Source organism: Chiloscyllium plagiosum, chromosome 19 (assembly GCF_004010195.1).
Source record: "Chiloscyllium plagiosum isolate BGI_BamShark_2017 chromosome 19, ASM401019v2, whole genome shotgun sequence".
In the NCBI taxonomy this organism is placed as follows: domain Eukaryota; kingdom Metazoa; phylum Chordata; class Chondrichthyes; order Orectolobiformes; family Hemiscylliidae; genus Chiloscyllium; species Chiloscyllium plagiosum.
Window position 1 is genome coordinate 5436966 of NC_057728.1, and position 16409 is coordinate 5453374.

Here is a 16409-nt window from a genome sequence, read left to right on the forward strand (position 1 = left end):
CAAGTCTGAGTCACAGAGTCATACAGCATGGAAACAGATCCTTCAGTTCAACCAGTCCATGCTGGGAAAAATCCCAAACTAAACTAGTCCCACCTGCCTGGTCCCTTCAAACGTTTCCTATTCATGTATTTATCCAAATATCTTTTGTAACCATACCTGCACCTACCACATCTTCTGGTAACTCATTCCACACGTGAACCACTCTCTGGAAAAGAAAAATGTCCCTCATTTTTTTAATTAAATCCATTTTCTTTCACTTTAAGCATATACCCCAGTCTTGAAATCTCCCACCCTAGAGAAAAGACATCTACTATTAACCCTATCTATACCCCTCATGATTTTATAAACCTCGATAAGGTCACCTCTTAACCTTCTATGCTCTAGTGGAAAAGGTCCTAGCCTTTCTGTCTTTCTTTATAACTCAACCCTTCCATTCCTGGCAACATCCTGGTAAATCTCATCTGAACCCCCTCCAGCTTAATAATATCCCTCCTATAACTGGACAACCAGAACTAGACACACTCCAGAAGAGGCCTTGCCAATATCCGATACAATTTTAACATGACATCCCAACTTGTATGCTCAAAGGTCTATGCAATGAAGGTAAGCATGCTAAACACCTCCTTAACCACACTATCTTGACCAACTCTCTATAAATGAGAGGTGAATTTAAGTTGGACGTAGCAGTGCCATTTAAGACCACAAATCCCAAACAGATGAGTCAAACCTTCTGCTTAAGTAAGGGGACTGGACTTCTTGCAAATCCAGGACATTAACTGATTGGGCACACAAGAGTTGTCAAAACCCAGAAAATATTACTAACAATTTCAGTATAACTTAAAACCTACTCCCCATCGCCATGCACCCTCCTTAAAGATTGATTCCGAAAAATGCAACTTTATATGCTCCCAAAAGCAAGTGCCCAAGAGACTGTTTCAAAGTAACTTCCTGTAACATTACAGTTGAGAAATTTGTCTTTAGGGGAATTCCATTCTGTAACTGCAAGTTTGTTTAAAAGTCTAACTTAGTGCCTATGCAAAGCAGTAATAATAGTGGAAGTGCATTTAGATGTGAACATTTGGCTGAGCTGCAGCTGTGCTCAGTATCTTCATTATCAAGGGGGAAGAAAGCATTTTCTGTTTGTGGATTCTTGTTTTCAAAAGATCATGTGTGAACCGCAGGTGAAAAATCTCATCGTCTGTTTCTACGGCATTTCTCCATGCCCCTCCCTCCATCCCTGAGTAAGATTTTTAGTTTTACACTTTTTGTCTCCTCTAGGTTTTGCAGCACTTTAGTGTTGAAAGAAATTCTATTTCTGAAGCCAGAAATGATGCTGTGAATGTATGAGGTCCCAATGCATGTCTTCCAATATAACTGTGACACCTGCTATGTTGACCCATTTTAGAAATGTGCAGTTCTAATGGGTTCAGGCTGATTATAGTTATGCCATTAGTGAAAACATTGAGTATAACTCTTGCCAACTTCACTTGGTCCTATTTTATTTCTAAGAAAGATTTAATGAATTACTTATCTCGAGGGTTGGAATATAAAAGTAGCGATGTGCTTCTGAGACTTTACAAAGCTCTAGTTAGACCGTGTTTGGAATACTGTGTCCAATTTTAGGCCCCACACCTCAAAGGACATACTGGCACTGGAGCATGAGACATATTTTTTTTTTTCAGCCAGAGAGGGATGGGCCTGTGGAATTCATTGCCACAGCACAGTGGAGGCTGGGATGTTAAATGTCTTCAAGGCAGAGATTGATAAATTCTTGATCTTAAAAGGAATTAAGGGCTACAGGGACAGTGCGGGTAAGTTGAAATGCGCATCAGCCATGATTAAATGGCGGAGTGGACCCGATGGGCCAAATGGCCTTACTTCCATTCCTATATTTTATGGTCTTATTCCATCCTCTCCGATCTTTCAGCTGGCAGACACCTTCAAGATAAGCCCCAAGTTTAACTATCTTTTCTAATAGCTTCCAGTTTCGTTTGAGTGATGATCAATTTAGTATACACCCAAAAATGAAATGACGCTGCTGCAAGTAGGATCTGAATACCATCTTAAAGCAAAAGGTGCCCCTACTAGTAGCTCTCTGGTGTCCCTTGCAGGTTTCAAATGTATCTGTGAGAACAACCAAAAGGTGCACGTTATGAGCCACTAATGTTCCTTGCATGCACACAAATAACTTTTGGGTCATTGTAGATTGACTGTCACTCCCTAGGTGTGTGTGTGTGAATAATAATAAATATCTAGTGGAATATATTATGGTGGAAAATCTATCCCCACTTTGACAGAAACCTGAAATGATTTTAAGACCAGTCACTGGAGCTTACAGCAAAAGGCAGTCTTGGTGATGCAATGCTGACAAAATGGGGCCTAACCTTATGACTCTTGGTTCCTTATAATATGCAAGTTAGCAGTGAATGTGCCATTTCTATGTGACATTGCTCCTCCTGCCCCCTTGCCAACATTATTGTTTGCTTTAACCGGCCTTTCTGTTCTCTTTCATTATCCAACCCTATTCATACTCCATATTCCCTTCCCAATCACCATAATACATTCATTGTGAACTATTCTACCCTTACTTTCAGTTCTATCCATCTCAAGCTCCTTAACAGCTAAGTCCAATGGCTAGTGTGTCACTTTGGAAGCCTCCTGCCCTTTATCCAATGCACAAGCTGTAGTAGTCCTGCTTGGGGAGTATTGTAGTAGCAGAAACCACATCCTATTCTGGAGCAATGCTTGTAAAATTTTTCAAGTGTGATCCAGCTCTTATTAGCAAATACTAACCTACTGATGTCCCAAATTATTGACCATTAGTTATGAAAATTGATCAAGTGTACTCTACAGGCTGCTTGTAAAATAGAAGGTAATTGTACACCTCTGAAGCTACACACATTTTTAAAGTGGAGCAAAGGGCATCATTAGATTCTGTGCAAATCGAGCTATTTAAATAGTGAGCCATTCTGAAAGAATGATGACCTGTAATGTGTATTGATTTCAAAGGGTGAGGCAGTATGGATTTTATTGTGCTACCCCAGCCTCAGCGACAATCAGGATGGATTCCATTGGTTTTTTTCCCCCACAAATATATAACTGATCCTAATGGGGCGTATTTGGTTTTCCTTTGTTTTTGACCTTTTAGAATGCTTATTGTTGATTATTTATATTCCTTCAATATTGTTGACCTGTTTTCATTGCTTCCCCATAATTGTTCCTGTTAAATTGATTAGTTATTTTAAAGTCAGTCTATTAAAATATTTGTAGCTTTCTAATCTTTTCCCTTTCACAACAGCACAATACTCTTTTAGAATTGGTTCCTGAAATAAGATGATTGAAAGTGTGCGATATAATTCATTGTTGCTTGTTCCTTTCCAAAGTTAACTTGTTTTGTTTTATTTTATTCATTTGAAATACAAGCTGGTTGTATTTTCCTCGAGCTTCTGACAATTCACTTTAATTTTTCAGGTACTTAATCAGACTGAAAGCCATCGTCGCCGTGTGCTGCAAGAAGCAGCGAAGAGCCTGCGAAACTGGCAAGTGAAGGTTGTGAAAATGAAGGCGATCTATCACACTCTGAACTTGTGCAACATTGATGTGACCCAACAGTGCCTGATTGCAGAAACCTGGTGTCCAGTCGCTGATATGGATAGGATCAAGATGGCACTCCATCAAGGCAAGGTGAGCAGTGAACTGCGAGTAATGTTCATTGCGTCGTGAAGCCACGTTAGGAAGAGATTTCCAGAGCAAGTCACTTGGAAATGGGATTGCCTCAGTTGCCAGTTAAATAAATGTGTTGCTCCTTTTCACGGCAGCAATATGTGTCAGATGTCTCTAGAGCTGCTAGAAATCTCCCACAGGACAATCCATGAAAGAACATGAAATTAGAAAGCTTTAGTGTCATTAAAAACTTTGGTGGTGCAGGTTTTGATTTGAGTTATTATGGTCACATGAACCTAGGTACAGTGAAAAGTTTTGTTTTGCATGCAGTACAGACAGATCATACCATACAATGATCATGGGGTGATCGAACAGAGTGAGGAATACAAAGCTACGACTGCAAAAAAACGCATAAAAAAAACAAGATCAGCATTAAGTTTGAAATTTGAGATGTCCATTCAGCTGTCTAATAACAGCGGGGAAAAAGCTATTCTTGTACCTGTTGGTACGTTTGATAAAGCTTTTGCGTCTTCTGCCTGACAAGAGATTAGACCCGGGGTGGGAAGGGTCTTTGTTGGCTGCCTTTCTAAGGCATGGAGGAGTGTAGATGGAGACTATGGATGAAAGATTGGCCTGTGTGATGGGCTGAGCTGTGTTCACACCTCTCTGTAATTTCTTATGGTCCTGGGCAGAGCAGTTGCCATACCAAGCTGTGATGCATCTGGACAGAATGAAGAGAATCGGGCTAGATTTTGTTATAAAAGAGAGTACACTGTTATTTTTTCACTCCTGAAAAAGTAATTCCTGGTGAGTGCAGATATACAGTTCAAAGTGAAACTCCAGTTTTTACTTCCCCATAAGATGCACAAAGATAGCAGCTCACCATCTGGCTTCCTGCTCAAATGTGCTAAACACCGTTTTGTTCCTATATAGAGATAATCCTGTACAGATGTATTAAACTCACCATAGAAACACAGACTTGTGCATTCAAGTCAGAAATAAGAAGATATTACACAGGGTCAGACTCAATAGCAATTCAAGGCCCTCGATGGGAAGTTTAGGTTGCGTGTCTGTAATGGTATGAGGCAAGGCCAATAAACCTGGTGAGTTGCAAATGTAACTATGCAGAAGGGAATGTGTTGTGTTAATGGAGACCTGGTTCAAAAAAAGACTGTACTAAATATTCCTGGATACTTGTCAAGGAGAGATGAAAAGGAAGAAGGGGAGGTGGTATTAATTTGGGAGATTATTGTACCATTTGTTTGTTTGTTTGTTTGACAATTTAGGTGCCATTCATCACTGGCCATGTTCCACAAGACACTAGCTAGTAGGGAAGATATGGGACAGCAAATTTGAAGAGAAATTAAAGAAGCTGCTCGAGGCTGAATAAGCTGTGGCTATTTTCTTTGGAGCATCAAAGACTGAGGGGTGACCTTTATGTAGATGTATAAAATCATGAGGGGCATGGATCGGGTAAATAGTCAAGACTTTTTTCCCAGGGACGGGGAGGCCAAAACTAAAGGGTGAAGTTTTAATGTGAGAGGGGGAAAAAAGTAAAAGGGGCAACCTTTTTACACAGAGTGGTGCATGTATGGAATGAACTGCCAGGGTAAGTGGTGGAGGCTGGTACGATGACAATGGAATTGAATTTCTTTTTAAAAAAAGACTTAGTTGAGCTTTTTAAAGAGGCAGCCATGACCGATGGTGAATTAATGCAGTTGTTGTGGTGTGCATAAACTCTCAAAAGTAATACACAGCTGTCAAGCAAAGCCAAACCCAAAACGGGCAAAGAGTCAGTGGAAGCATAGACACAATTTTTTTTTTGAGATGTCTTGTGGTGCCAGGACACTCTGGCTCAAGTCCCACCTCTTTCCGAAGTGTTGTAATACCATCTCTGAACAAGTTGATTAGAAAACATCTACAATTTTTTTTGAGTGAAACATTGAGCATTAGTAAATGTTTGTTTTCCATAGTGAAAGAAGATATACGATGGGAGTCCCCAGGTTTGGAATGAGGACCTCCACTTTCTTTATATTATGATATTACGTACTCTGTACTTCACACTCAAGCCAATTTCAAAACTTGCAGATAGCACAAAAACAAAGGGAGTGTGAGGAAGATGTCAAGTGGACAGACTGGTGGAATGACCATGAAGTGGAAAAAGTGAACATTTTCCTAATGTGAGGACCAAATCTTGAGGGCACTTTTTCTCTAGTCCCACTACTTCACTGGTCAGATCAAATAAAACAAAAATACACCTTACAACTATCAATGTGACCAATTAAATCCTTCATCTATTATCAGATTTGAAACATTTAAGATGTCTCAACAGGCTTTCTTCATAAATATATAACTATTGGTTTATTATCAAAACAAAACTTGTGAAGATGCAATAATTGGTTATCATACACAATCAGTATCTTAGAGGAATAAGCATTTATGTTTCTAAGGATCTCCAATACCGTCATGCACCCATTGGCACACTCTTACTACCCTTGATGGCAATGAAGTCTTGTCTCTTGACTGATGAATGAAATGTGCTCTTTTCTCATTTCTCAGGAACGCAGTGGTTCCAGTGTTGACCCCATCATGACTGTAGTGCAGACCCAAATGGCTCCACCCACCTTCAACAGGACCAATAAATTCACAGCTGGTTTCCAGAATATTGTGGACGCCTATGGGGTTGGGACATATAGAGAAATGAACCCTGGTGACTAAATTCCAACCTTTATTTTCTGTACACTGAACAGTAAATAGTAACCAACTGATTAATTACTTGAGCAAAATTTGGGTTGCTAATCTTTAGGTGCGTGTTAACTGCTTTTACTAAATAACAGATACACACCCAATTCTAAATGCCTTGAAACTGAGCAAATGAACATGTATGTCAGAAATGTCTTTGATCTTTTCACATAGATGCTAACACAATGACAATCCTCAATTTTACCACAGAATATTTACGTTTGGTATGTTGCCTCCCAGGTGCAAGGGTACGTGATGTCTCTGATCGTGTTTTCCGGGTCCTGGAGGGGGAGGGGCCCAAGGGCCTGTACTGCGCTGTATTCTTCTATGTTCTATGTAATATTCATTTTCCTCACTCCTATTTCTTTTTTTCCTTCTGATTGGTGGTGACATGATTTAGACTTTGATTCTGTGACCACTGCCACAAGAGGCAACCTTAAGTCAATTCTGTGTGACTATGCATCTATTCATCGCTTTTGTTTCAAAGCTGAAACCTTCAGCTATAATGAACTTAATTGTTGCTTTTTACTATATTGTGTATATTATGTCATTCGAAATTTGCCAACCTTCTCCTAATATTATCCCATGGTATGCAATAGTTTGAGAGAAGTTCTGTTTTGTTTCTCCAGCTCCATATACGATCATCACCTTTCCATTTCTGTTTGCTGTCATGTTTGGCGATTGTGGACATGGAGCGGTTCTGCTTGGTTTTGCACTTATCATGATCATCAATGAGAAAGAGTTTGCTGACCAGAAAGGTGGCAATGAGGTGGGTGAAGATTTTGGCATGCACTTGGAGAAGCATGATCATGAACTACGCTAGCCATATAAATACAATGGCTACATAAGCAGGTCAGAGGCTAGAAATACTGCAGCGAGTAACTCCCCATCTGCCTCCCCCAAAGTCTGTCACCATCTACAAGGCACAAGTCAGGAGTGTGATGGAATTCTCCCCAGTTGCCTGGATGGGTGCAGCTCCAACAACACTCAAGAAGTTGGACACCATCCAGGACAAAGCAGCAAGCTTCATTGACATTACATCCACTTCCTCCACCACTGACATTCAGTACCAGCAGTGTGTACTATCTAGGAGATGCACTATAGAAATTTGACAAAGATCATCAGACAGCGCCTTCCAAAGCCATGACCGTTTCCATCTAGAAGGACAAGGGCAGCGGATACATGGAACACCACAACCTGCAAGATCCCCGCTGAGCCAGTCATTATCCTGACCTGGAAAAATATCTCACCTCTTTCACTGTCGCTGGGTCAAAATTAAGAGTCCATCTACAGCACATGAGCTAATGCAGTTCAACAAAGCAGCTCACCACCACATTCTCATGGGCAATAAGGCACAAGTAATAAATGGTGGCCCAACCAATGACACCCATGTCTCTCAAATGGATAAAAGAAAAGTTAGAGCTTTGGTTGGGCATTTGGGTGAGATAATGGTTAGACTGAAGGTAGTGCCTGTATCCACACAGGTGATTCCGCATTCAAGCCATATGCTCCCACATTAGTTTAGCTATGATATGAAATTCTTTGTAGAATTAGCCGAAAGAGAGAGAATACAAGCACTTAAGAATCTTTCACTGTTTCAGGTTATCCCAAAATGTTTCATAGTTGATTTATAATCTTTTGAAGTGTAGCCACTGTTGTAGTTAGGAAACACAGCAACCAAATTGCCCATAGCAAGCTCCCACAAAGGACAAAGAAATATGACTAGATAATCTGTTTTTGAAAATTATTTTTATGGCATTGGCTGAAGGATAAATGTTGACCAGAAAATGGTGCTCTTCCTTGAGTCATGTCACCTTAGCATTTCTTCAAATGCTTGTCTCATTCAGGTAGTGATTGGGTGAACCATTTAAGTCAGGAAGATCCCAGTTCGACCTCCACCATGACATTGGTAATTTAGGACACGCAATCTCAAAAAGCCTGAGGTAGAAAGGGATAAATTATGCAAGCAATGCATATGGCTGCCAAATGAGGATGGAATCGAGCTTAGCTGTGATTCCTCTCATAGTCAAAAATGCTATTGTTTACATTTAATGGTCATTGGGTGAGATACTCAGTAAAAGTGGGTAGAATTGTAACTACCTGCAGAAAGAGAGAAAATAAAGTCAAATTTTGTTTACACAGCTACATTATCCCTTCCATGTGCGGGTTTTCTGAAGGTATACCTCTAGCTGAGAGCAGGTTACTGCAGGGGCTTGTATCCAGTTCTGGCCATCTGCCTGTACAAGACCGTAAGATACCAATACAGCAATGTCAGAATGTCCACTTTAAATGTTGACAGTTACCTGCTGCCAATATGTGTTGCACGATGGAAGTGTTGATCCCCTTGTTTAGATAACATGGAAGCTAAAGCACATTTAAATTGTGGTAAATCCAATGTATGCAAAGCCACTTTTATAGGAAGAGGACTGTAGACCATTCAGCCCCAAGATTCTGTTCTGCCATTTTGAGTGTAATGATCCTAGTTGATAGTGCTACTGGACAACTCAAGTCTGGCTTGGTGGATCATGTGTGATTTGTTTTTGTTTAGTTAATGTTAATTAGTTGATCACTGGGCTATATTTACACAAGACTGCACATTTCCTTCAAAACAGAACAGCAATTTATTGAAGAATTAGAAAAGAACTTTGTAAGAAGGAGAGTTATAAAACAAACCAAAACAGTCAGAATACATAGCAAAATAAAGTTTCAACCTGTACCCTGTTGCTATCATAAATTGATTCATGTCCAGAGAAATTGTGCTCTCAGTTGAAATCTCAAAGTCTCTACTTAACGTGACACCTTATTAATTCTTGCCATGAATTGTGGAGGCAATTTGAGTTTTTAAGTCTGCTGCCATGAAATTCTCATAAATTTGAGCCTAAACCTTCTCAGCTTTTCAGCTGCAGATGTTTATTTAATCAAATTTCTTGGTTTGGAAGTTTCACAATCTTAAATCCTTCTGTTAATGTGACTTGTTCCCTGAACTCCTAGGTGTAAAACTAAATTTGTTTCTGAACTCAACCCTGATCTTTTGGACTGATTTTTCTTTTTATAAAGTTGCTTATTCCTAGATTCTTAACTGAAAACAATGGTAATGGCCTCCAATATTTACCCTAGCTGTGGTAATCCAAACAATATAACGCTTTTTTTCCTGAGAAAACACTTCACAAAAATAAATATCTATTTTGAAATTGGAGTTGTACAAATTATATTAATCACCTTTTCATCATATTAGAGAATGAATAATGTACTCAAGTTTTATCCACATATCTCAATAATCCAAAAATCTAGTTTAAAAGTTTCATTGACCTATAGACTTTTGATGATAGGAAGAAGTGCTTCCTTATTGTGAGGTTCCAATTTCAAAATTCTGCCTTTGTGTTCTTTGTCCCTGCCAGAGAAAATGTTTTCTTTCAATTGATCCAGTTGAATCTTTTTTTTTTATTATTTTAAGCAACTAAGTTAAATTTTCTTTCAATCTGTCAATCTGAAGGATATAATCCAGGTTTCTCTGAAACCCCTTTAATTTGACTTTTTAAACTTGGGTAGCCCTTTGGTCAAGTAATCTGTTCCATTCCTTAGCCTTCTAAATGTTGTTCATTGACAACAATTTCAGATAAAGTTAATTGTCTCCCTACAACCATGGCATAAAACTCAGGATAAAGCCTAAAGCTCCTTTTGTTGCTCCAAACTCAGATCTGGAACACCTTCTTCAATGGACGTTACCTCATCCTGTTGATGAGCATATTTTCCATTTACACTGGATTCATTTACAACGATTGCTTTTCGAAATCCTTCAACATATTTGGATCGTCCTGGCATGTGAGGGCCATGTTTCGCAATGGAAGTTGGAAGTAAGTCTTGTAACCAATGCCAGCTGATCATTTGGTAATTAATAATAGAGAATGCCAATAATGTGAGATTGGATGATAACTGTTCAAATTCAGTGAGGTGCGGTGAAACAGTGGCACGTGAAGTTGGAGTCATTGTTTCACTGGAATGGGATTCTCCCAATGGTCCACAGTAAGTGGAGTGGAAGGTTGGTGAAGCTGGCATTTTTGTCAAGTTTCCTGTCGATATGCTGCTGAAATGATTGATCAAAATCCCACAGAAATGCAACTCTTTGTTCTTTGATATTCCAAATGCTGACTTGATTTTCTAACCAAGTTAATAGTTTTCTAGGATTTGAAGGTTTCTTGAAAGCCGTTGATGGTCAAATGCTATCTGCAAATTCCAAGTGTTCTCAGCTGGAACCTCTAGCCTCACCTTTGCACCCCAAGTTAGAACAGAACATGTTCTGGAGAGTTTACTTGGTCCAACAATCGCCCGTGATGTGGAGGTGCCGGTTTTGGACTGGGGTGGATGAAGTTAGAAGTCTCTCAAAACCAGGTTATTGTCCAACAGGTTCACTTGAAATCACAAACTTTTGGAGCGCTGCCCCTTCATCAGGTGACTTCTGACTTGATCAACAATTTGAGTAGATGTCAACAGGTGTACATGTTCTCTCTTCAGTAACCTATACACAGACAGGTGCTTCAAATAAAACCAAATATTACACATTTTGGAAATCTGAAGCAGAAAATATTGGAGGACCTCCCTGAAGAACCCGCATAATGGACTCAAAACATTAACTCTACTTCTCGGTCCATAGATGTTGCCCAGACTTGCTGAGTTTCTCCTGCATTCTCCATTTGTTACACGTGACTATTTCTGGCTTGAAATTCTGGTTGCTTGTTTCTGTATTTAAGGCTGAGTTTGATCCAGAAGCCATGTTCCCTGCGAGCGTAACATCTGTCGCCAGCATAAATAATTTCTTTCCTTCACTCTTTAACGGTGAAGAATAATCCACTATTGTGAGCTATCTGATACCTTGGCCAAATATTTGTGTGTCAGGTCGGAGGTTTTCACTCAATGCAGGTTGGTTATGACTAAGATATAATGGGGGCCTTACTGGACTTGTAGGCTATTAAACTACAGGGGGCTAATCTCCCCATATTCCCATTGTGAGAAGGGGAGTTAATAGGAGCCGGAACCCTGGCCCCCTTCCAGAATTGTTAAAGACAATCGTAACTCCATACTTCTGCATAGGATTATCTATCACAAGCGAACTGTTTATTTGGAAGATCTGCTTATTATAAAGGCTGAACTGTATTCATACAACTATTTGATTGCCCTTCCATGACAATAGAAGTTCCTAATTCTGATAATACAGACATTTAAACTTGGGTCCCGAATGTCTCAAATTGAATACTCCATGTTCTCCATTCCTTCATTGCCTCATTCCTCCAGATCCCTTTCTATTGCTCCTGCCCTTTTCATCCAATTGAAGCAATCCATTATCCTGCCTTTTTACCCTTTTGTGCTTCCCTGAACTATGCCCCATGATTAGTAATTGTTTTCAGGAGCTAGACTCCATGTTTTGTTATTTGCTCCTTCAACCCTTGTGCTGCTTCATCTCGTGCTCCTTTAAGACCGTACATCAGGCCCAAATCTCTGACAAAGCCTTTGACCCCCCCCCTTTCACAATATCTCATTTAGCTCTGTGCCCTCTTCAGATTAGGGGAGAAAGGTCTGCAGATGCTGGAGATCAAAGTTGAAACTTTATTGCTGGAACAGCACAGCAGGTCAGGCAGCATCCAGGGAACAGGAGATTCGACGTTTCGGGCACAGGCCCTTCTTCAGGAATCTGAAGAAGGGCCTGTGCCCGAAACGTCGAATCTCCTGTTCCCTGGATGCTGCCTGACCTGCTGTGCTGTTCCAGCAATAAAGTTTCAACCCTCTTCAGATTACCCCAATGAGCAGCTTCTTGGCAATTTCCTCTTAAAGGTGCTAGACTGAGAAATTTTTGCTGTAAGTGTTAATGTAATAGTCTATCTCTGGACTGATTCAATGACTTTGATATTCCCTGTTATGTTTGATATTGAAAACAAAGTGCTAGGGAAGGGGAGTCTTCATCAGAACATTTCATCTCTGATGAAGTCATCTAGACTCAAAAATATTAGCTTGCTCGTTCTCTCCACAGATGCTGCCTGACCATGGGCGGCACGGTGGCACAGTGGTTAGCACTGCTGCCTCACAGCACTAGAGACCCGGGTTCAATTCCCGCCTCTGGCGACTCTGGGTGGAGTTTGCACATTCTCCCCGTGTCTGCGTGGGTTTCCTCCCACAATCCAAAAATGTGCAGGTTAGGTGAATTGGCCATGCTAAATTGCCCGTAGTGTTAGGTGAAGAGGTAAATGTAGGGGAATGGGTCTGGGTGGGTTGCGCTTCGGTGGGTCGAAGGGCCTGTTTCCACACTAAGTAATCTAATCTAATCTAACTTTGTTTTCAGTATGGACTCCAGAATCTGCAGTAATTTGTCTGTCTTTAACTCAGAAAAGGTGATGATTCCTTGACTTTTTGTTTCATTCTTTGTGCAGTAACCATGTTATTGAAAACAACCCATCACTACAGTTAGATCCTGCAGTGCCAGGTGTGTTCTCTGGCAATCCATATCCATTTGGAATTGACCCGGTGAGGATTATTGCATACTTACTACAATACATAACCATCATGTGAAAATTTTGGTTTGTCTCTCTTGCTTAGAATGTTTTCAGCCATTTCTGGTATGGGCTCTACAAGAAAATAGAAAGAAAATTGTATTACAGCTTTCCAATGTGAAGACAGAAGGGCTTAAGTATCATCAAGGTAGTAGATGACTATTAACAATTGTTAAATGAGAAAATGATTACAAAACGAGATTTGAATCTACAGCGGGTCATTACAGCTTTGATTATCAACTCTTGCTAGTTGAGAAAATTACATCAGGTTGTTAGTCATCCTCTCTGCTTTAACCAAACAAAACTTTTTTTTTATTCTGAATTGGCGCCAAAACAGCTCAGCGCCAAAGTAATGAGCGCCAAAACAGTTTAGAGCCAAAATGGCGGGGCCAAATGATTGGCGCCAAAAGGGCGGTGCCAAAACGTACCCAACCCACTTACTACATTCTTTCCAATGTTAATTGTGGGATGGTTTTTGCACTGCAAGTTTCCTTTCTCCCACTTCTCATGGAGTTTCTCTGGAGTGGCACAGTGGCTCACTTGTTAGCACTGCTGCCTCGCAGCACCAAGGATCTGGGTTTGATTCCAGCCTTGGGTGACTGTGTCTGTGGAATTTGCATGTTCTCCCCTTGTCTGTGTGGATTTCCTCTGGGTGCTCCTGTTTCCCACCACAGTCCAAGATACGCAGGTCAGGTGGATTTGGCCATGCTAAATTGCCCACAGTGTCCAGGGATGTGTAGGTTAGATGGGTTAGCCATGGAGAATGCAGGGTTATAGGAATAGGTAGCGGATGGGTCTGAGTGGGATGCTGTTTGGAGAGTTGGTGCGAATTTGCTGGGCTGTAGGAATTCTAAGATTTAAAAGCAAGTGTGAGAGGATGACTCCAGAGTCAGCAAAGGGGAGGTGATGGCCTAGTGGCATTATCGCTTGACTTTTAATCCAGAAACCCAGAATAATGTTTGGGAACATGGTTTCAAACCCTGTCACGGCAGCTGGTGGAATTTGAATTTTTTAAAAATCTGGAATTAAGTGTCGACTGATCATGAAACCATTGTCAATTGCTGAAAAAACCCATCTGGTTCACTAATGCCCTTTAGGGAGGGAAATCTGCCATCCTTACCTGGTCTGGCTGACATGTGACTCCAGAGCCACAGCAAAGTGGCTGACTCTCAACTGCCCTCCGAAATGGCATTGCAAGCCCCTTGGTTATCAAGAAGACAGCTCACCACCACCTTCTCGAGAGCAAATAGGGATGGGCTACCAATGACGCCCAAGTCCCACAAATGATTTTTAAAAATGGAATACAGATTAAATGAGTGGGCAACAAACATTGTGGATGGAACGTCATATGGTAAAGGTAAGGTTTGGCAGGAAGTATAGAGAAGCAGATTTGTTTTAATGCAGAAAGAGCGTAGACGCAGTTTTGGGAGTCCTCATCCGTGAATCATAAAAAGCTAGCATCCATGTTCAGTGGATAAAAGGGAAGAGAAATAGTATATTGACCTTCATTTCAAAAGGGTGGAATATAAATGGAAGGTAAACTATAGGACCATTGGAATACTGTGAAAGATTTTGGACCCTTAGCTAAGAAAAGATATACTGTCATTGGGTGCAGATGAAAGAAGAGTCATTAGGTTGATACCAGTCATGGAGGAGAGACTGTCTTATGAAAGATTGAGTAAGTTGGACCTGTATTTGTTGGAATATAGAAGAATGAGAGCTTATTGAAGCCTACAAGATTTCATACAGGATCTGATGTGGTAAATGCGGAGAGTTTGATTCCCCTTGGGTGAGAGTCTTGGAACAGAGGATATAATCTTGGATTCAAGGGTTGCCCATTTAAAACAGAGGCCATAAGACACGGGAGGATTTTCATCTCAAGGGAGTGATCTGTGGATTTTTTTGACGACAAAGGGCTGTCAAGGTTGGGTTTTGAAGTATATTCAAGGCTGAGGTAGATTTTTAATCAGGAAGGGGATAGAGGGTTATGAAAAGTTGAGTTGAGGATTATCAGATCAGCCAGAGTAGAGCAGACTTGATGGGCTGAATGGCCTACATCTGCTCTTCTGTTTTATGGTCTTAACCAAATGACCATATCATCATCATTAACAGAAGTGATAAACTTGGAGCATTTGACATTCAACGTGAACCAAAACACCAAATCTGTTTAATGAACAGCCTATAATTGAATAAGGGATAGTAAAGGTGCATGGTTACAGAGTGCACACATCACTTGAGGTCACAGAGAGGAATTTAATGTAGTGTCATTTGAGAGTTTACATATAAATTCAGTGCAAATTATTGTCTTCAAATTACTTTTGACTTCACCTCCAACAGCTAGTAAGAGGCATTCTTTGTTATTTCAAAGATTTGGAATATAGCTTCAAACAAGTTAACTTTCCTCAACTCCTACAAGATGAAGATGTCAGTCATCCTTGGTATTGTACAGATGATCTTCGGTGTGGTCCTCAGTATTTTCAATCACCTGTAAGTGCAAGAGTTTATTTCAGGTTTGTTTACGTAGACTGATATTTATATATCACAAAAAACAAAGGAACTGTGGATGTTGTAAAGCAGAAACACAAACAAAAATTGCTGGAAAAGCTCAGCAGATCTGGCAGCATCTGTGGAAAGAAATCAAATTCAGAATTCTGAGGAATGGTCACTCGACCTGAAACTTTAACTGGGATTTCTCTCCACAGATGCTGCCAAACCTGCGAGCTTTTCTAGCAATTTCTGTATTTATATATGTTACATTAGATTAGATTACTTTAGATTACTTAGTGTGGAAACAGGCCCTTCAGCCCAACAAGTCCACACCGACCCGCCAAAGCGTAACCCACCCATACCCCTACATTTATCCAACACTACGGGCAATTTAGCATGGCCAATTTACCTGACTTGCACATCTTTGGACTGTGGGAGGAAACCGGAGCCCCCGGAGGAAACCCACGCAGACACGGGGAGAATGTGCAAACTCCACACAGACAGTCACCTGAGGCGGGAATTGAACCCGGGTCTCTGGCGCTGCGAGGCAGCAGTGCTAACCACTGTGCCACCGTGCCGCCCACAGGACTTTTTTTGTGACATTAAATGTCCCCAGGCACACTAGAACTAGGGAAAACTTTTTGACACATAATCACTAGCAAACAGATAAACTTCTGACTGAGAGAAGAGCTGAAAATGTGTTGCTGGAAAAGCGCAGCAGGTCAGACAGCATCCAGGGAACAGGAGAATCGACGTTTCGGGCATAAGCCCTTCTTCAGGAATGAGGAAAGTTTGTCCAGCAGGCTAAAAAAAAAGATAGGGAGGAGGGACTTGGGGGAGGGGCGTCGGAAATGTGATAGGTGGAAAGAGGTCAAGGTGAGGGTGATAGGTCAGACGGGAGTGGGGGCGGAGAGGTCGGGAAGAAGATTGCAGGTTAGGAAGGCGGTGCCGAATTCGATGGATTAGACTGAGACAAGG

General features: G+C 40.8%; 1 protein-coding gene across 6 annotated transcripts in view; it reads left to right on the forward strand.

Annotated features, from left to right (window-relative positions):
• LOC122559478 (V-type proton ATPase 116 kDa subunit a-like) overlaps positions 1-16409 on the forward strand; it is a 72231-nt gene that overhangs the window by 40659 nt on the left and 15163 nt on the right. For 5 of the 6 annotated variants that reach the window (XM_043708970.1, XM_043708973.1, XM_043708971.1 and 2 more), the window contains exons 10-15: positions 3472-3684; positions 6223-6373; positions 7035-7174; positions 10102-10259; positions 12825-12918; positions 15313-15431. In XM_043708970.1, coding sequence (XP_043564905.1) covers positions 3472-3684; positions 6223-6373; positions 7035-7174; positions 10102-10259; positions 12825-12918; positions 15313-15431 — 875 coding nt within the window. The remainder of the gene's footprint in view (positions 1-3471; positions 3685-6222; positions 6374-7034; positions 7175-10101; positions 10260-12824; positions 12919-15312; positions 15432-16409) is intronic. The other variant, XM_043708974.1, reaches the window with a different exon arrangement.